This window comes from Ursus maritimus, unplaced genomic scaffold, assembly GCF_017311325.1.
Source record: "Ursus maritimus isolate PB19 unplaced genomic scaffold, ASM1731132v1 scaffold_25, whole genome shotgun sequence".
Taxonomy (NCBI): domain Eukaryota; kingdom Metazoa; phylum Chordata; class Mammalia; order Carnivora; family Ursidae; genus Ursus; species Ursus maritimus.
Window position 1 is genome coordinate 38,732,459 of NW_024425008.1, and position 22,269 is coordinate 38,754,727.

The 22,269-nt window shown below is 40.9% G+C and overlaps 1 protein-coding gene across 1 annotated transcript in view; it reads right to left on the reverse strand.

Annotated features, from left to right (window-relative positions):
- Nucleotides 1-22,269, reverse strand: part of DAAM1 (dishevelled associated activator of morphogenesis 1) — a 162,299-nt gene that overhangs the window by 78,826 nt on the left and 61,204 nt on the right. Inside the window, exons 2-3 of the mRNA XM_040641825.1 lie at nucleotides 19,249-19,468; nucleotides 142-231 (exon numbers count right to left, since the gene is read on the reverse strand). Of these exons, the coding sequence (XP_040497759.1) occupies nucleotides 142-231; nucleotides 19,249-19,431 (273 nt within the window). The 5' untranslated portion in view covers nucleotides 19,432-19,468. The remainder of the gene's footprint in view (nucleotides 1-141; nucleotides 232-19,248; nucleotides 19,469-22,269) is intronic.

Consider the following 22,269-nt stretch of genomic DNA (forward strand, 5'->3'; position numbering starts at 1 on the left):
CTGGGCCACACGTAGCAACAAGGCCACAATGTGGTTTGTACATTACAAAGAGCTGTCTGAACTTCAGTGGTGAAAACGGAGAGCAAAGGGCATGAAATATGCTAATTTTCCAGTTAACCATAAACACAATGAATCTCTTACCTTTTTCTTGCTACAGTATATTTGCCATTTTTTCTCAGCTGGAAGTGCAAACATGGCTTCCCTGTGTTTGTCTGTCAGGTCAAGTTCATCCTGAGGAAAAAAATAGTAATTAGTATTTCACAGATTAAACGTTATTCCTACAGGAGAGGTTATCAGCATCATTAAGGAAAAGAAAAAGAAAAACCACCAACATATATTTCAATGAGCTTGGAAAAGGCAGAGAAGGCAAGGTATGTGTGGCGAGCGTGAAGAAAGCATGTGTCTGGCATGGGGCTGAGTACCGAGCTCAGCAAGAAGGACACGGCCTGCCCGCACCGACTGAAGGGTGCGGGAAAGTGGGCCGAGCACAGACAGTGCGCTGCGGTGGAGGGCCCGCGGAGTGGTAAAGGCCATCAGAGCTCCGGAGCTCAGAAGGACTACTCATATTACAGATAAGGGTTCGCCGGGGGCGGCTCCACCAACACGGAGTCTCAGGCTGGACCTGAAGAGCTTGGACATGACAAGAGGAGGAGAGCAACAGAACCAAAGGCAGGGGTGTGAGATCAGATGAGGTGCGTGTGGGGGACAGCGACCGGCTTAGCTAGAGCACCGGAATGACGCAAAGAATCATCACATGAAAGGTTTGGGAGACAGGCAGTGACCAGTTTGTGAAAAGGCGTAAATGCCAGAATAAGGAGTTTATTCTCTTGACCAAAGAGAGCCAGTGAAGGTTGTGGGCAAGCACACGGCATCTTCATTGTCATGAATCCCACTAATATTTATTCAGTGCTCTACGCACCAAGCATTGTGCAGGCATTGTCTCGGTTCCCACAACAACCCGAGTCCACTCGTTATTACATCCTCGTTGCAGTAACAATGCCTGTTGTAATACAGCTGGGGGAATTTAGGTGGAAGACTGGGTAAGTAACTTGCTCCAGACCACACACCTGGTAACGATGGGGCTGGTTTCCAGCCCGCAGCTGTCAAACTCAGAACCCAGACTCAGCCTCTCAGATTAGTGTCTGGAAACATTAATTTTACAATGACTGCAGCTTAGATTGGACAGTAAGGGAAGGCAATTTACAAACATCCATAACTAATGAATAACAACAACAGGATAATGAATATAAAGTGCTTAGAGAAAAGCTCTTGGCATTTAATAACTCAATCATTATCCCCGGTCTGTATTACTGGTATTGAGAATCTGGTCCATTTTTATTACTATAGGGAAAGTTATCTAGTTGAGGGTGTAGACTGGTGGGGGTAAGACACATAAAAAGATCCTGTAAGTTAAGGCACAATGAGGTTTTGACCCATGAGGAGTATAAACACGTTCCCCCTCTGAATGCCTTTGGTATACACCTGTAATTCTGCCACTTGTAGACACGGGCTTCACACCTCATACTCCTACCTCTATTTATCATCAAGTCCTGTTATTTCTTTTGTGAAAGGTGTCACGATTTTTCCTTATTTTGATTCCCAATGAAACCACCCAGACTTACCCTCTAATAACTGTTCCATTGGCTCCTGGCAATAGCTTCCCCACTGCTCCTCCTTGACTTTCCAACCCTTCCTACAGCACACCCAGGATTCATTAAAGCAGCGGTACCTAAACCTGAGAGAACCTTCAACTCATCTGGAGGACTCCTTAAACCATTGCTCTCCTACTGGTAAGGACTGAGCCGGTGGGAGCCGGTATGAAAATCTGAGTATCTAAAAAGTTTCTAAGTGTTGCTGATGCTGCTGGTCCGGGGACACTTTAAGACCACTGCCTGAAAAATGGAGCTCCTATGCTGTTTTGAGCTCCCAGTTCAGAAAACTTCATTAGTTCCACACACCGACAAAATTAATAACATATTCCTCAGCTTCCATTTAAAGCCTCAACTGACTTTGCCAGGCTTGCTTCTAGTTGTCCCTTCTGCCTATTCTGTTACCCCCTCCACTTCCAGGGCCCAGCCACTCAGGGCCTGATATGGTGTGAGCTCCCTGGGAAAGTGCTTCGTCTCCCTAAGCCTCTACTTCCTCATCTCCAGGACGGGGATATCATTCCTCTTGCAGGGCTACTGTGAAGATTAGCAATGTGGACTAAGTATGCGGTAATGCTTGGCACAGGGCGGGTAGCTGGGTGGCTGAGTATTGTGATTTCTCCTGTCATTTAGACATAAATGAGGTGCTATTTTCTTTTAAGAGCAAGGTAAACAGTTAAGTCACTAAAACACACACCCACGCACTAGGACACCCTAACCACAAGAAACAAGTTAAGAATTTTAACAATGAACAATCAGGGAAGGAACGAAAGATATTTACAGAAAATCCCATTATGAGGGAACATGCTAAAAATGTTAAGATTTTGGCATGCAACTATTATATATGTGAAGTGATTATTTTTCTTACTGTCTTCCCTTTTTAATTTCCTCTAAGTCATACTTGCTCTCACTTATTGATGAATGAGGAAAGTAATGTGACATAAATCACTTCCCGACAATTAGGATTTTTTTTTTTTTTTTGGTGGGGGGGGTTCAGTTCAGTTATTCAGACAGCTCGATAATATGGAGCTTCGTTCGGGGAACAGGTTTGTGATTTGTGAGGGAAATCGGCACTACTCACGTTGCATCTTTTCCTACACGACAGCACTAGGTTTGTGCTGAGCGGAGGTATAAAGAAACAGGGGAATCCTAAAACCTAGAAAGTCACAGCAGAGAGGATTAATATTACTCTATTTTGCTGTTAGAGGTAAAGAAAGGCTTCCAAAGTTGAACTAGGACTTAGAAGCAGATGATTTTATGCAAGCAGAGAAATTTCCACAAAATAAAATTAGAAATTGCTATAGGGTCTTTGGATATAATTTTGAATTACAGTAAGAACATGGAGGGGGTGGTGCCTGGGTGGCCCAGTCGGTTAGGCGTCGTGACTCTTGATTTTGGCTCAGGTCAAGATCTCAGCGCCGTGAGACCGAGCTCCACAAAGGGCTTCACCCTGAGCATGGAGCCTGCTTTAGGTTCTCTCCCTCTGCCCTTCCACCACCCCCTCCCCTCCGCATGCTTTCTCTCTCTCTCTCTTCCACCTCAAATAAATAAATATGGATACGGGTAACAGTAATAGCTAACCATTATTGAGCATGTTCTGTGTGCTCGGTTGTACTGTTTTATATGAATTTCTTTCCACAACGATCCTATAAAGTGGGTACTGTTACCCCATCTTTCAGGAAACTGAATCATAGATTAAGTAGCTTGCTCAAGGTAACAAGGCTAGTAAATGGTGGAGGAGGAACTTGAGTCTAGACTGTTCACAGAGCCCACATTCTTAACCACTAGACTGTCCATTCTGTTGATTGTTCAGCAGNNAGGTAAAATCATGGCACTGATGCAGCATGACAATGTATCCATCAGCTGCACTCACAGCCTGCTGAGAATCCATTAGCAGAAAGAGGAGGATGGTATTGTCAGCCATCCCTGAGTTCTAGGTCCGGCTCACACGGGTTATGCAACCTTGCACGAGTGCCTTAACCTCTGGATTTCAATTTGTTCACCTGAAAAATGAGAATGATAATATGTATCTGACAGAGTTCTCTCGAGGATTCACTCATGCAACCAATTTTTTTTTTTTGAATTGTTATTAAATGCCAGGCATTGTGCCAGGTGCAAAGGACAAAAAAAAAGTATCACAGAGCTCATATTCTTGAGTGAGAAGGAGGGAAATCAAATAATTCCATGAACCAAGATACGATCACACAGGAAGCTGAGCTCTGACAGTCCACCTGTTGTGGGGAAAGGTAGGGCAATGAAGGCTGCCCCAAGGAAGTGAGGCGAAAGCTGAGAGATGAACAGGAACTGAACAGGTAAAAAGCACGGCAGGCAGAGAACAGTAGCTTTGAAGAATACTATGAACTTCGGTCTTTCTCTTAAGAGCAACCAAAGGTCACTGGCAGATTCTGAGTAAGAATGACATAGATTAAATTAGATAATGGCTGGGAGTGCCTCGGCACAAGGCCCAGAGTGTAATAAGACCCCCACCCCTCCATTCCAAAAGTATCTCTGCTCTGACTCATTGCATTTTAATGATATGGCTGAATCAAGCATGCAAGACTCTAAGAGACTATCACAACCTCAGAGATCAATCAACACTTACTCGCTGTCCTACCCATTCCAGGACCCTGGCCAGACATTATAAAGAATACAAAGATGAATAACAGACCCTGATTTCATGGAATTTAAGAATCTAGTTAGGAAGACAAGATGATAGAAAGCTTCAGTGGTTCCCTTTCTTTTCAGAATTAAGTCCAAAATTCCTTAGCAGGTAGTGGAGGCCCTCTGTGATATGCTGACTTATCCCTTGTCCTCCTCTTCTGCGGCTGCTGCCACCCCCCGCACCGCCACCACTGCTGCCACCGGCCACCTTTTAGCACTTCTGGCCACAAGTTGCCCACTTCTGAAACTTTTGCACATGCTGTTCCCCCTTTTATTTCAGAAAGCCCTTCCAACCATATCTAAGGATCAGTCCTATTCCTCGAAGCTTTTATAAGGTGGCACCCATTCCCCTCTAGATAGGCTACCTTCACCTTCCTGGAGTGAGCCGCTCCCCTATTCTCACCTCTCCTTACAGCATTTATCACATTGTTACTGTCATGTTATTGGCATGTCTGACTCCCATCCTGGACTCGTTCCCAGAGGGCAGGAACTAAATTTGTTCTATTCATCTTTGCCATTGATTGACTAATTATTGTTCTGAAACAATACCTGACATAGCTGGATTGCCCCCCCCTCTAAAAAAAAAAAAAAGTAAGGGGAGGGAAAGTGGGAAAGCTGGGAGGAAGAAAAGGAGGGAGGAAGGGAGGGGATTATTGTAGGATATAGTAATCATCTGTGTATTTCAAAGATTAACCCCTCCCTTTTCTGATCAGTAAAATGTACATACAGTGAAATGTACAGATCTTAAGAATACAATTTTCAGGTTGGCAAGGGCATGCACTGAAGTGGCCGTAGCACTCTATACTTGAGAAACTGATTGTATCATCTTACTCTCCCTTAGCAATATATGGCAGCTCTAGTCACTCCACATTTTCACCAAAATTGGTGCTATGTCTTTTTAACCATCTAGTTTATGTGAAAATTTATCTCAGTGTAGTTTTAATTTGCATTTCCCTGATAACTGATGCTGGGTATACCTGCTCACATGGCCACTCCCATGTGTTCTTTTGTGAACTATCCAAGTCTTTTGCCCAATTTTATTGCGTTGCCTGTCTTTATTGAGTTAAAGACATTCTTTACGTATTTTGGAAACAGCTCCTTTGTTCCGGGTATACAGAGACTATTTCTCCTAGCCTGTGGCTTGCCCTTTTATTTTGTTAACGATCTTTCTTTTTTTTTTTAAAGATTTTATTTATTTATTTGACAGAGATAGAGACAGCCAGCGAGAGAGGGAACACAAGCAGGGGGAGTGGGAGAGGAAGAAGCAGGCTCATAGCGGAGGAGCCTGATGTGGGGCTCGATCCCATAACGCCCGGATCACGCTTTGAGCCGAAGGCAGACACTTAACCGCTGGGCCACCCAGGCGCCCCCTAACGATCTATTTTGATCACTAGGTGTTTTAATTTTAATGATGCCTAACTTATTAATCTTTTCTTCTAGAGTTAGTGCTTTTTGTCTTCTCTGCGGGATCTTTGCAACTTGCAGGTCAAGAAGTATTCTACGGTTTCTTATGGAAGCGGTCCAGTTTTAGTTTTAGCTTCTGTGTTTGAATCTTTCTCCGTATCTCCTAGACCTGACTCCTGGGGTCCTTCTTTGAACACAAAATGGCTGGATGCCTTTTACCTTCCTTCTTCTCCAGCTACTTACATCCATTTAGATATACTACTGGACAAGGAGGGGAATAAAATCACTCTTGACAGAGAAGGAAAAAGAATGTCATACAAACTAATTTGAAAATCACCTTGACATGTCAAGTTCTGACATCACTTCAAAGTAATATTACAGATTACAGAGATTTTTCGTTTTGATACTTCATTCAAATATTGAAAAAGGCAATCATGGAAAACAAAACAGGATCACCATATCTCAGTATCTCTGGACATGAGATTTTTAGAAGAAGTACATCTATGGGGCAGACAGCAGATTGGCGGTTGTCTGGGGCTAGAAGCAGTCAGGGCTGACGGCAAATGGGCAGGGTGGTGGAGATGTTCTGGAGCAGGGCTGTGGCAACCGCTGCACAGCTGCACACAAGTACTAACACTCACTGAACTCTACACTTAAAATAGGTCAATTCCATAGCCTGTAAATTACATCTCAATAGGCTGCTAAAGAAAAAGGATCAAGCTTGCTTGTTGGAGCCCAAGGAAAAGAAAAAATTCAGAGTAGAGAAAATATAACCTTGTGTAAACCATAAGGAAAGAAATTTCTGATTGAACATTAGATAAACCAAGGAGTTGGCTCAGGAGAGAACCTGACTGGGGTGGGGGGAGAGTAAAGAAAAGGAAAAATGTGGTCCCCTTTAGGATAAGTAGTTTGCTCTGGGAACTGTTACAACTTCAGACACAACTTTTGTTTGATACCAAAGATCACTTCTATGAAATATCCTTTCCTTGAAAATTATATAGATTCTATTAATATGCATTCCATTTAGATCAAGAGATAGTATTTCCCCTAAGGTCCCTTAATATTAAATTAAATGATAAGTTAAATTTAATGATACATAAAAACCTTTTCAGTATTTTGTTTTTCATTTTTCCCTACTGGTGGTGCTACAGAAAAGTATTGGCTCCACTGTGCCTCTGTGAATTAATAAGCAAGTTTTCCACAAGATTAACAAATGTAATTAGCCCAATCCCAGGCAGCATCCTGGAGGCTCCTAGATCACTTTACTTTTTGTTTTGTTTTTTTACAATCATGCTAAGTCAGATATTGTTTTGGGGACTGTCAATTAATGCCAAGACAAGCAGAACAAATTTAGTTCCTACTCTTACACCCTAGACTTGGATGGCCCAGCTCCTTTCACTGGATTTTCTTTCACATTATTCTTTGTTGGACAGAGTTTTAAGTTAATTGGAAAATAATTTAGCCAGTGATCAAAGGAGAAACACTCACATGAAGCATCATTCCTCTTCCCCTCAGAGCTCAAGCTTCTTGAAAACTAAAACCAGCAAACAAAAGTCTATAGGCTTTCCTTCTTAGAGAAAGTATTAATTATGCTTTTAATATCTTCATAAAATACATATGTGAGATATAGTATCTTGGAAAAAAGGTATAAATTACATATTTTCTATTAAGAAAAAAGGACCTCTGAGAGAAGCCCAGCTGTGGGAACTAGAGTTCTAGGCTTCATCACTAACAAAGCATATTATTAAGACCCACTTCTAAAAGGTTCTGTACAAAGAAATCTCACTGGTCCTACACTCCACAGTAAGTAGGCAGCGCTGTAAAGAAATCTATATAAATCATAAAACAATTGGCATAGTACAAATAAATCTAAGGAAATGGACTGATTTGCTAGATAAAGCAAGGGAAGGAATTTTGAAAAAATATACAATAAGGGTCCTGAATGAGTTGAAAGAGCTCTTTTTAAAGATTTAGCTAAATTGAAATAGGGAGTTATTTATAAAACTTCCAAAACAGTATTGAAAGCATTTACTCTTTAAAAATCCACCAAATCGATAGATTTCAGTGAGTCAACAAGTGAGTTTCCAGATAACAAGAGAAATCTTTAACAAAGGAATTCTGGATTTCTATTTCTAATGAGTTAAGCTAACTCTTTACATACATACTAATACAGACTCACACAGAGGTAGACGGACACACAGTTAATGCTAGTGGGGGTAGGGGGAGAATAAAGAAAAATGAGGAGACAAGAAGCTAAGATAGGTCCCCAGGGAGTCGACCTGTCAATCAACTTAACTGTTTTGTGTGTTTTTGCTTTTTAGTGGTCCTTTACCAGGTAACCAGCCATCTGACTCAACGTACAGACCTCACGGAATTTCTAACCATTATTATTACCCAGACAAAGCTAACTTATCTCCTTCAAATTGTATATTTCAGGTATTTGCCCACAGCATGGAGGCCCAATTCACCCACCCTAACCCCACCCACCAAAGATTTCCCCACATGCCCATAGGCAGCAATCCTCAGGTTCACTTCACATACACGCTATGTTAGCCGTTTCTGGACTTAACCCTCTCTGTCATTAACCCTCTCCCTCCATCCCATAACTCAACATTACCAGAAATAAGTCAGACTCTTGGAGGCACAAGTGACAAGGCCTTTAAGTCATAGGACATAGTGATAAGTACAATGTCGTGGGAAAAAGGCCAAATTACAGTTTTACAAACATAGAGAGAAAATGTACTGTGAGGCTGAGACATTTCATCAAATTTATGAACATCTGTCCCCACCACAGCAAGTGACCATCACATCCATAAGTCATGGACTGCCAATTCAGCTCTTAAAATTTAACCACAGTGACCTTGAGAAACAGTCTTTTACTTTCACAGCAGTGGTTTAAAATCTGAAAGTGAGATTCCATATTTGTCAGTTTAAATAGAAGTACATTCAGTGAATTATTACCTGCTTCTAACCAGTCAGGAAAAACATAAATGGAAAACAACAGAGTGCTTTAAATCCCAAAATGGATGTGTACACACAAGAGAACAAACCTTGAAGGTTCTCAGCCGGTAAGATTTCTGCCAACGTTCTTAGTCATTACACAAAATACCACAATATGACTCACCACCACCTACACAGTCATGTTCTCTGTGTCTGATAGACATGTTTTCATTCGATATATAAAAATAAGAAGTGAGATCCCACAAGCAAAGGCTGACTAATAGAAATAATTTTTAGTTTCTTACTACCAATGGTTAAGTGTTTTATACTATTTCCCCACCTTTCTTTAACAGTAGGCAATGCAAACTATACCAGTTTGCTAGACAAAATCTGCTGTTAAACCTGTCGGTGTCTTATTTAGCTTCTTTGTGTTATTTCAACCAGAACTCATTAGAGCAACTTTAACTTTTAATTAGTATACATCACCAGCAGTGTTGCAAGAATTTAAAATAAATAAGTCTAAGCATATGTTAAAATCATCTCCCAATATCCATCCAGCCACCTCACTACCCAGTTTTTACATCTATAATCTGGTACAACTTCTGTTGACAAGGGTTAATTGAGAGAATTTCTAAGCAGTGTTTCCCTAATTGAATGAATGGAGGGACTCTGTCTCTTGGGACAAAGAACCAGTGTAGAGCGACAGATGTAGAAAGGCACCCAAAGGCCCTGTGAGCAACTGTGGAACCAAGTTCCCCTTCCCTCAATGACACCTGTGCTGCTCTCGCCAGCCCAGGCCCTTCCCACACCTGCTCAGCGTGCTCTTCTCGGCAGCTCAGCGGACACAAGTTTTGTTTGGGTCAAAAGATATTTAGCACAATAGGTCTCTTTCCACATTGTAACTATTTATTTTATGTCACATATGGTAGAGAGACGGGACGGAAAATAATTCTTAAACATTATCAACCTTATCCTCTCAAGCTGCTACCCTTGATGCCAGATGCTTTAGTGATCCCATATGAAGAGCAGGACTAAAGAGAACGGTAATAGGTGGATGGGGGACAGGAAGGGTGCAAGGATCAGCCCAAATCCATCACTTCTACTTTGAGAATAACTCAGAATATACACCCAACCACTGGAGGATTCAGCAGTCATGAATTCATGCACATATGCACGCACGCATGCATTAAAATAGTTACTGAGCATCTCAAGTATTAACCTTTAGTAATTAGTTACTCATCCAGGCCACAAGCATTTACTGAGTACCCACTCTGGGCCACGCCCTACTCTAGGCCCTGGGGTTCCTGAGGATGAAAAAGCCAGATTACAATGCCTGTGTGTCATTCTGCTCTCTGAAAATGCAAAGGTGTCTATCCACAGATGGATTTAACATAATGAGTGTCCATATGGGAATAAACTCAAACCATCTGATTGTTTAAAAGATGGCAAAAGACTTGATGACTTTTTCTTCCACATCCAAGAAATACCCATCTTTCCTGAAAGCAACCTGTATATACATTCTAAGTGAGCTTTCAGTCATTTGGTTTAGTTTAGTTCCTAAATATTCCATTGTTTAATGAAATAAACAGCAGCTGTAGGATGTTTCCAGTGGATTCATTTAAAATTGGACAAAAGGGGAAAAATTGCTACATTTTTAAGGATCTTATTTGCAAAAAGTATAGACAGATGTGGTTCATCCATAAGTCAAAAAGTCGTAACTAAAAGATGAACTGGTACAGAGCTTCTATAACATGCGTCAAGAAACAGTCTGAAATTCCTGAGTAAGTCTGGGAATTGAAGATGGGGGAGGGGAGGATTCCAAGTACAGCAGATAAAATTGAGGACAGTTAGAACTGAAATACAGCATCCACATATTGGGCATTTACCTCCCACAGGCCATGTGACATATGTTTTAGGTGAGCAAATGATGTTTAGATGAATCCCAATGCATCAATATATATTCTCACGTGCAGTTATTCATGCAAACTACCAGATTGTTCCAGCCATTACTGAAACACATTTTCAAAATTACACTCGAAAGCTTACTAAACCACATGACTTATGGAGATGAAATTATTTTCCCAGTCTTTTAAAACCTGTATTGATTTATATGGAGACATGTAGAGAGTTGGCAAGTCAATACAGTATGTTGACTTTGCGTGATCTGCACATGGTAGCCTGAGGATTAAGTTAAATAATCGGATTTTAAATTGTAGTCAAAAGATAAGCAGATATATACTGCTCAGTCTCTTTAGAATTCATAGTAATGAAAATCATCAAGGCCAAGGGACTCGTAACCATTTTCTAACATCATTAGTTCAGAGATGGTTTTGCAGCTATTTGTATTAAAAGAAAAAAAAGTTTTCATGTTTCTTTCCTCCATCTCTCCACACTCCCCCTTCCATTTCAGTCCCTGTAATCTAAATTAAGAAGCACCCAGAAATAAGTGTATTGATTTAAACAAAGTATCTAACATGGAGTCAAAAATCTATACTTAATAGCCTATAGAAAAGGACATTTGGAATGATCTCGGCGAGATAAAATATAAATTTAGTACTAGAAGGAATAAAGTGGTTTTGTGGTTTTACCTTAAGCTTTACTGGATTTGTTTAGTAAATCAAGACAAGAAGGGAACTTCAAAAGCCATGCTGACCATCTTACTGTCTTTAAGCAGACAGGGCCTCCAACCAGTACAAAGAAATGTAGGCTGTCCACTGGGACGGAGATCGACCGCTAACCCTCCTTTGATTCTTAGAAGTAATATAATGTTCTGTTCAGAAGCACAACAGATACAAGCAAGCAAAACCACCTATATTAACATCACCCTGTATCACAAATCATCAGTTGTTCTCAGGGCCAAGATAATTTGTTTATAAAGTTCTGGGCTTGGGATCATTTTTTGGTCATCTGTCAATTGACCGTGTATTGGCAGCAGTTCACATCTGCTGCATAAGAACTTTAGCACTGAACACACTTAAGCCCATATCTACTTTCCCACTTCCCCGTGATGTATTGCATATTTTCATACTGTTCTAAACATTCTTCTTTAAACTCATCGAGTTGATGTATCCAAAAATGCCACAGAGTCAGGGGAAGATCTACTCAATATATATTCTTTTTCTTCATGGTCAACTAATCATGTCCTTTAGCTCAACAGAATGTTCTCTTTGACCTTTATAGGTTTGTCAAATGAAAAGAATTTTAATCTCATGGAAATAGAACAATTTTAATATCAATTTTTTTCACTGGATTCTGATTTTTGGCTTCCAGACAACTGAACACTCTGAGACTATTCTAGACACTTCTTTGAAGTCTTTATACAGTCCGATTTTCTCTGCTTAATTACTGAGCAATCCTTTAGACTCTAAGAAACAATAGATTAAAACTAGGACTCCTTACAACCAGTTTTTTTTCCCTTCAATCAGGTTAAAATTAAATGTTCTTGCTACCCAATTTTTGCATCTTTTTTTGGAGACAGGGAACTGAATAGCTCCTTGAGAAACTTTCTATTCTTAATCGTGGCCTTAGTGTGAAAGGCGAGTTTTAAAACAAAGAGATAAAAACTGTTGAAACTTGTCATCAATTCTAGTGATAACAGAAGAATTTTTATTAAAAAGAGCTTAAGATAGTCCTAGTAATAAAAGAAATTATGTTGGCATAATTACCCCGAGAAGATTGGTAAAAATTCACATAGCTAGGAAGAGAACAAAATTTGTACACTGGTAAATCTGTAAGACAAATTTGGATTCCTGTAACTCCTTTCATACCAAAGTGACTTCGGAATATATTGAAAAATGAAAAGATTACTGATGCAGATTCCCAAGTGAATCCACTTGGCACAGCTTACCTTGACCCTGAATTCATCTGACTCCGATACATCAACTAAATTCTCTCATTCCTGTCATCTTCATTTCTCATATTCTATGCTGGCTACTAACGTCCCCAGTAATTAGTAATAATAAAACTGACCTATAGTAAGTAATTATATTTATGAGGATACAAATCTTCCCATCGACCTCCGGTATCCATCATCACCACGTTCGCCATCGAGATTTAATTTTCATTGACAATCCTCAATAGTATAAATGGTAGTTTTGTGATCAATAATGAATTTTTTAATAAGTTTCTTTAAAATAGTTTACATTCCTTGGAAGGCACAGTACTTTTTAGTATATTATCCTAAAACATTAGACCCCAAATGAAGACTGAGCAGTGGATTCAAAAGAAGACAGATTAACCAGAAAAGTTTAACATGTAATTGGTCACACTTCAGACTTAGGAAAACTTGGATCCATGATGCATATTTCCAACTAGTCATAAATTCTCAGTGGTGTACTGTATTAGAAATGAAAGCTTTCCTCTAATAAATCTATGAAACGGATTCCAAATACACAAAACAATGTGTATACTAGAAGACTGGTGCAAAACACTTCAAAACCATACCTGGTTTCTCACCTAAAATCTCAGGCAGGTAAAGCAGTTGGACATCTGCATGTTTCACAAGGCAAGAGAGCTGAGGAAACCCATTAGGAGACACCAATTTCAGTATCACTGCTGCTGTGGAATATTCTGTAGGGAACCCACAGCTCACCAATTTCTGGTGTATGCAGGAGTCTATGCACTGGGTGGAAGAGCAGAAGGGGGCTCCTCGTAATTCTCTTTCCTTTTCATTTCAAAACTAAAGTACCCTGAGAAGGTATACGTTGCAGCAAGAAAGCATCTCGCCTCAACAACTGGACCCAAAATGAAAACAGAATCTACTCAACAAGACATGACACCTTTTGCTAAACTTATCAACACTTCACAGAGACTGCAAAGAGCAATGGTTATTTTTGTATATGTAATCAGGCAGCAAAATATTTTGCTGTACTTTAATATATTTGGTTCGCTGAGAAAACTGTTAAGAAAGCAGAGATACCTTCCTCTCATTCAAATAAGAATCTAAGATATATAACTAAACCAATAATACAGTCATCCCCATCCCCTTTTCCAGAACCTCTTCTCAGAAGCCTCAGTCCTCCCAGCCTCCTATTTCATGTTCCATCTACACTGAGCTTTCTGTTCCTTGTGCCTTCCATGCTTCTCTAACCTCCCAGCCCCCTACTGCTGTTCTCACAGTCTGTAACACTCCTCTCTCCTCTTTGCCTGGATATTCCTACTTGATTTTCTTTTCTTTTCTTTTTTTTTTTTTTTTAAGATTTTATTTATTTATTTGACAGAGAGAGAGGCAGTGAAAGAGGGAACACAAGCAAGGGGAGTGGGAGAGGAAGAAGCAGGCTCTCCGCTGAGCAGGGAGCCCGATGCGGGGCTAGATCCCAGAACTCTGGGATCATGACCTGAGCCGAAGGAAGACACTTAATGACTGAGCCACCCAGGTGCCTCCCTACTTGATTTTCATGCCTTACATTAAATGAAACTTCCTCCACAAAGCTTTCCAAGACCCTTCCACACTAGGTTAGGAATCTGTGGGGTTTGGGGGTAGGTATCAGCAAGTAGCGAGTTTGGAATTAACTGATAGCTAAGCTAAGGAGCCAAGCAAGAATGGAAATCAAATACCTTCTTTTTTATGCATGAGAGTGGAGTTGGAGAACCCAACTTTCACCTGCAGACAAGTGGTCTTGCTGAGATTTCAATGCTGAATTAGACACCCGCCAGCTGGACAGCTGCAGAACCCCACCCCCCAAGGGGGCTTACTCCTAGGAAATTTATAGCACCAAGGGCCACAAAATGTGTTTCCTGAAAGCAGGTTGATTTGTAGAGAAATTGAGAAAGAGAGAGGGACTCAACTATGCATATTCCCAAGAGGAGTTGGAAGAGAAGCTAGGAGTTCCTGGGCAAGAGTGGGACTCCCTCCTTGTGAAAAAAAGGGAACTGAACATTCTTCCCCAACAATACATACTGGGGAGGAGCCCTTCATAATCCTTGGGCACTCAAGATAAGAATTACACGTTTAGTTGCCTGCTTCCCTCACTAGACCTTCAGTCCCAAAAATTCATGAAGAACCATGGCTGCTTTGCTCACCAGTTACCTCGGGGCATAGAGCAGGCACTTATCACATGCATACACCCCAAAAGAACTGACCAGTCAATTAATGACACATTTTTCTGTTCATCCCAAAGGAAATCTTCTCCTTGCTAACACTGAGATGAAAAAGTTACTTGAATAAGGGCCACTTATAGAGTTATAATGCCTAGGAATCTTCAAATAGGTTGGTGAAAATAATCTAAGACCTTTAAAAGCCTATAGAAAGACCACAGCTAAATCTTATTTTATGGGAACAGTACTGAGTCTCAGGTTGGTTATATTCACAATTTGTGGCTGAAGCAAAGGACAAAGAAAAAAAAGTGGGGTGAGAAGGTGGGGGAGGTAATACAGGAAAAAAAGGATTGATGCTTGAAAGGCATAAAATACATAGTTAGCAGAGATTACATAAAACTCTCAACTGAATATTTTTTTAAATATACCAAATCAGTTAAAAATTGTTAGCATAGAGACTATTTCTATTTGACAACTCACAAAAATAAATAACTAAATAAATTAGTTAAAAAATTTCCAAGTTACATGTCCTCAATTCTCCAGGAGCTATAGAATAGCTTTAAAAACAGCAGGTCAATCTGTAGGAAGTAATAACAAGTGTTGGCAAAGATGGGGTCAAACTGGAATCCTCACACACTGCAGGTGGGAATGTAAAATGGTGTAGCCAGTTTGGAAAACAGTCTGGCAATTCCTCAAGAGTTGAACATTCTGTTACCACATGGCCCAGAAATTCCGCTCTTAGGTCTATATCCATGAGAACTGAAAATATTATTTCCATGCCAAAACCTGTACGTGAATGAAGTTTACAGCAGCATTATCCATAATAGCTAAAGACTGGCAACAACCCAAATGTCTATCAATGATGAATGGATAAACAAAATGTGGTATGTCCATACAGTGGCGTATCATCCAGCCACAAAAGGAAATGAAGTATTCCTATACACTACAACATCGATCAACTGAAAAGACCATGCTAAGTGGAAGAAGCCAGTCACAAAGGACCACACATCATATGATTCCATTTCTATGAAATGCCCAGAATAGGCAAATTCACAGAAAAGGAAGTAGATGAGAGGTAGCCAGGGGATGGTTGAGTTGGGGAGAAATGAGAAGTGACAGTTAATAGGTAAGGGAGCTGCTTTTGGATGTCGTGAAAACGTTCTAAAATTTGTGATTGTTGCACAACTTTGTGAATATACTAACAGCCACGGAGTTATACACTGTACATAAGTGAATTATATAGTCTGTAAATTAGATCTGTAAATAAAGCTGTTATTTAAAAAAAAAAAAAGATAAGCAGACTTTTGGACTGGGACCTCCAGGACCCACTACATCCTGCAATCGGAATGAGTCTGACTCCACCACCTGGGGCAGGTGCTCCTCCCAGCCCACCTTCTTCAGACATTCCCATGGCCGACCTCCCATTCAGCCTTGCTTTATTTAGGAGATGATAAGGTCACAGTAAGCACTTCTGCAAGCAACCTATTCAGTACCACTTTTAAAAACATTAAATGACTGTGTCATCAGAAGAGGCAAAGGAAACCAGCTTACAACAACCGGCTGTGATGAGATGCTTTCCAACAGATACAGAGGTAAAATGCCCTGTGAGTTAGGACCCACATTGGCTCACTCACAGCAGGCAGATTGGCTTTCAAGAAAAGGAAAAACCTGGCATATCTGCTTAAGGTGTTGTGCCCAGGAAATACCTGAATTACTTTCCATCTCTCTCACTGCACTAGGATGTAGGGTGTAAAGCACCTAATAGGAGCCAGCCTTCTTAAAGAAGTTATCTTCTTTACCCCAACCCTATCTGAAACATGGTATTATCCCCATTTTATAGGCAAGGCAATAAACTTAAATTCCAACAGAAACCATCTTAAAGGAAGTCACCACAGGTTGCAGAGTGGTCTGACCCCACAGGCCATGTGCTCTCCCCTTCCCCACATGGCCTTCCTTTCCTGTGCATGGGCAGAAGCAGAAGCGCTTCTGTGAACACTCAAGAGAACCCAGAGCAGAAGTTTCCAGTGGCTTTGAACCCACCTCTCTTGCCCTAGGACACCCCCGGCCATTGGATGGATTTGTGGTCTAAGTCCCTGAAGTCAGGAGTAGACAGAAATCCATCCGTCACTCACCAGGACAGATACAAACCTCAACATAATTTGTTTTCCAATGGTTTCAGCTTCAAGTTCTGGTTTGGCATTGCCTTTTTAACAACTAACAGCTGTAGGCAATTTTCACACAGAATAAAGATATCAATAAGGCAGAGAATGGAATTTTCTCCCTTATGAATACAGAACAATGAGCTGTCTTCAAGATAGATGTCCATGGAGTTGCCACCACACAGGCTCTGGCTTAGGTCTCATTTTGAGAGTCTGATAGAACACAATGGAAAAGACAGTGGATGTGGGTGCTTTGAAGGTTCTAGCTCTGCCCACCAGCTCCATTACCACCAAGAAGGCCTTCATCTATCAGCGACATCTATCTCCTTAGATTGACTTTTGGTTTTAAGATACTTTAAGTGGGAAATAAAACCAAGCCCGTGAATACATCATTATCGCCCTTCTTGAGAGCCATCATGGTAGATGATTCACTGCCTCCCCCTGGAAGGGGATTATGCATCCTCCACCCCCACCCCCCAGTGACCTCAGGATTGGCCATGCAATTTGTGGTGACAGCCTCTACAGAAGAATGATCCATCCTTACCCTGTGAACTCGGGAGTGGATATGTGACTTTCATTGGCCAAAGAAATATGGGCAGAAGTGACATGTATCATTTCCAAGAATGAGCTTAGAGCCTGCTAGCAGTATACCAGTCTCTCCTTCCTCTTCCAGTAGGCTTGGGTCTTGGATGGAAGATGGTGAGGAAGAGAATCACAGCTGACCCACAATAGACACGCAGCATTAGCAAGTGATAAGCCACCGCCATTTGTAACCACTGAGGTTTTGCTATCACAGGATGAACTAGCTTAAGATGACTGAGACAGCCATTAACACTGACCCCCTCCACTTCTCTTCTCAGCTTCAATCGCTCCTCACAGCTCACCTCCTCCAGAAAGTCTTCCGTGACTAACCTCCTCAGCACCATGTCCTACACCTCACGACACATGTATACACAATCTATGCAGAGGTGGGTCGTGCTTCTTCCTTTAGTGGTGTTATACCTGCATCCGCCCCTTTTGCTACTGAAACTATCAGCTGCTGAGGTCAGGTTCTAGTATTCCATTTTGAACCTCCCGATTAACACCTCGAACAGAGTCTCTGCATGCAGAGGCGGGAGAAAGGGAGATTCCTTCAACACTGAAAATATTCATCAACATCATAACATATGAACATGCTGCCAAGAGTCATCTCTTCTTTTTCCCAACCAATTCTGTTTGGTAATAGGCCTGTTAATCCACTCGGGAGACCAGAACTCAAACATCAGCTTCATAGAACCCTCTCATATTGGCTTATCTCATATGATAAGCTTATAGGTAAATTCTGGTCGAGAAGACCTGGACTGACCTGATCAGTTCAGATATTACCCCTGGAGGCAGTAAGAAAGCTTACGTTACTTTCTTGACCCAAGACTTTCTAATATCTGTTGACGATATAAATGGTCTGATTAGAACTAACTCCATTACAAAATGCCAGTGGTGATAAAGGGAGATAAATGTTACTCATGTAACATTTACTGAGCACCTAATGAGGGTCAGGCATTGGGCCATTCCCACTACGTAAATTATTCTTAAACACTACGTCAAACTAGGAGGAGGCATTGTTTTTTTCTCACTTTCCAGAAAATAGGCTTATATGCTTTTTTCATACTTACATAGATAATAAAGTCAGAACAGTAATTTGAACCAACATCTTGCTAATCCCCATGCCACTACCCCTTAAACTATGCCATAATACGCCCTAAAACATAGAATAGAAAGAAACACTACTTCAGAAGTGCCTGAAAAGCTAAGCTAAAGAGAGCACTTCCATCTCTTGATGAATGCGTCCCACACCAGATACATCTCTCACTTCAGTAGTGGATTCTAGAATACGATAGGACCTATAAAAAGTTTCCCACAACGGTTATTACTGCAATCCTATCATTAGGCTAAATAATTAGACCGTACTTAAGTAATAATGTCTTTCATCAAAGGATCCAGGACAGGACAGGAAGAGGAGTATGACTAATTTTTAAAAAGACATTAATTCTATACACTGAGAGTAGGGGTGGAGAAAGCGTTAGGAATTGTGGAAGGTGTGAAGCAGATGAGGGAGTTATTTATGCACAGACTATAGACTCAGACTGGAAGGGGAAGAATAGAAGAGCAACACAGGATGCAATTCTGCCACATATTGTAGACCTAAGGGTCTAAATGCCTCCACTTAAAGCAAAGCCCTTTGATGTAGTAATGCTACCCTCTTCTTTCTCTTCCTCCGCAGGCTCAGTGTTCACAGCTGGGGTGCCAATTTAAAGGGGTCACTTCACTGGAGAAGGGCAAGCCCGTGGCTAACCAAACCATGCACATCCTCTCCTCTCCCTCCTGGCTCCCAACCACCTCCAGGAGAGAAGTTGGGGACTCACCACAAGTTCACTGAACATGACGTCCAGCTCCTCCACAGGGGGCATGGGTAATGCTGGCTCCATGGTCTGAAGCGCAAAGTTGCTATCGTTTCGCAGCCGATAGGTGATTTCTGGGTGATCATTATTTCGGAAACAGCAAAAGATGAACGAGATCCCCCGTCCACTTCTCTTCCTTGGGGCCATGGCTGAATTCTGTTCTATTTCTTGAAGTGACTAAACTCTACAAAAAAGAAGACAGGACATGGTTAAGGGTGAAAAAATGGATAAAAGGGTTTTGTTTTGTTTTGTTTTAAAGTCAGACCAATTCAAGAAAGAGACCTCTGCACTGGAGACACTTGATATGCCCCTGTAGGGCATAGAAAGGACAACCCCAAGAGGATTTGGAGTCCAGCTGGGCAAAGAGCACATCCTTCTACTCACTTGTTGAATGTTTCCTGTGACCAACTGCTGAGCAAACAGTACAATCCTACCACTGCATGCCACAGTGTATGCCCCAATCGCATTGGACTACTGGCCATTCTTTGCCTATCACATGCTCCTTCTTGACAACCCATCTTGTTCTTTGACTCCCCTGCAAGAATGACCTTCTCTTCCTCATCCCCTAGGAATCTACGATGTCTTACCCTTTAAAGTTTGATATCAGTTTCTTCTTTTCTACCTTCCGAAAGTAGAATTAATGATACGTATGCTAAGGCATATCTAGTCATTCCAGCTCATATCACTTTCTAAGTTTCTTAAGAGAATACGTTCCTGTTAGACCATGATTAACTCCAAGTCAAGGGAAGGAACTGTACATCAAGCAACCTGTTGGCACTCATGCCCTGCACAGTGCCAGGAAGGAAGGAGGCACTCGGTTACTGTTTATCATGTTGAATAATTTAAATTCATAACAAAGGAAGAGTGACTTCACATGAGCTAAAAGAGTCAGATTTTCAAACAGAAAAGATCAAATGAGTTCAGCAATAAGGAGATGGTTCTAGCACATTAACATTTAAAAACAAGGCATCTGTATGTGTCGATATGGAAACATGTTCAAGATGCCGTATGGTATATATACCACAAGATTACATTTTAAAGAATGTATGTATGTACTTATGAATATATATAAGAAAGGGCTAACAATAGCAATAGCCTCTAAAATAAAAATAGGGGATTGGAGAACTATTCGTTTTAATTTTGAATTTGAATTTCTACTACAAAATTACATTTTTAATGATTATATAGTGTTAAGATTACAATTACATGTATTGCCTTGGGAAAATTCTAAAGTTATACTGTCAAATGAAAAAAGCAAATCAAAGAATGATGTGTACAACATGATGCCATATGGCCTTTTAAAAACAATCTCATAGAATGATACAAACTCCGGTAAAAGTTTTCATAAATAACTATGGCTTACAAACACTTCTGGAGTCAAGATCTCTGCTCACTTAAGGGATAGCGGTCTCCAGAAGCTGGCAATTAGAAGTATTTGGGATGGGAAGGGGAGGGAAATGTTAAGAGCACCGTGTCCCTCATGTAGCCCTACGTGATGTTCCAAATGGCTCTGGAATAAAGACTTAGCTGAGACAACCAATATCCCAATCTGTTGAAGCATAAATCTCCCGGCCTAAAGTGTACCCGTGCAAGGTCATAGGAGGCAATATGCAGCACCAGGGATTCCTTTGGCAAATGTGTGTTAATACCTATTACATACCAGGCACTATAAGCACCTAAAGATACATAAATGAAATGGGTCACTAGGAGCTTATAATCTGGTGGGAGAGAGTAGTGCACCAAATAGTTGTAATGAAGGTCATACGGCGTATCATACCAGTAAATACTATGTAACTAAGCAGAAAGTATACAGGGAAGAATCTGGGAATGGTCCCTGATGGATGAGTGGAGCTTTGATAGGTTATGGAAAGCAGAGCATTTTGGCAGAGGGAACAGTGCAAGCAAAGGCACGAGGTGGGAAGGGGCACAGCGTGTACGGGAAATGAGTGGTGCTGTCACAGGTTGTGCTGTAGAACTCCATCTTCCCATCGCAAAGCCCTGGGGCTCTCATCTTCCTGATCCAAACCCACCAAAGTCTCCCCAATACCAACCTAATTGGCTTTCGTGCGCCACCAAATCAGATCCCACTCAACTTCTCAGTCTTTTCTATTTCCTTAAAAGTATCTTCCACTTTAGCCAACAGACCATTTTCTATGCCCCCTAAACATCCACCCAAGTAGTCTGCTCTTTCCTTTCACTTTTACCTTTGTCAACATGCTCCCCACCCTGACCGTACCAATCCTGACAGCCCTTGGTATGGTGAGCCCATCCACGGCTGGTGATAGCTGAAATTTGGTTCAACGTTTCTGATGGGTAATTTATCAAAGCCCTGAAATAGTCATACCGTTGACCTAGTTATTTCTACTTTTAGAAACATATCCCAATAAAATATTCTGAGATACTATCAAAGATGTTGCCACAAAAATTTTCAGAGCATTAGCTATTACAACAAATAAAGGAGGGCATAAAATAAGTGCTGATAATAGAGGACTATATGAAAAGGGTAATCACGGTACACCTAGATGGCAGACTACCAAGCAGTTCTCTGTAAAAGAATATTTAATGACATGCAAATTTTTAGGATATGTAAAATAAAGCATAGGTATACAATGTCCCATTTACGTAAGAAAAAGTGTACATATATGAGCAGGAAAAAAAGGACAAGAGAAATGCACCAAAATGTGAGCCAACAGTTAGCTTGTGTCAAACGCATGACTCACTTTTTTAAAAAACGAAAAACTTTTCTGTACTTCCCAAGTTGTCACAATGAAGACATACTACTTTCACAACAAAATGGAGATGAGATTTAAAAAAAAAAAAACCACTCTAGATTGTTTATATGACAGATGGAAGGAGGGGAATGTGTATGCAAAAATGTTCTTTACAAAAATATCCAAGTTATGGTGATCTATATACACCAGCTTCTCAAACTATCTGAGGCGAAGGACTAGTTGCTTTCCCTCCACTCTGTTAGAAACATTTTTG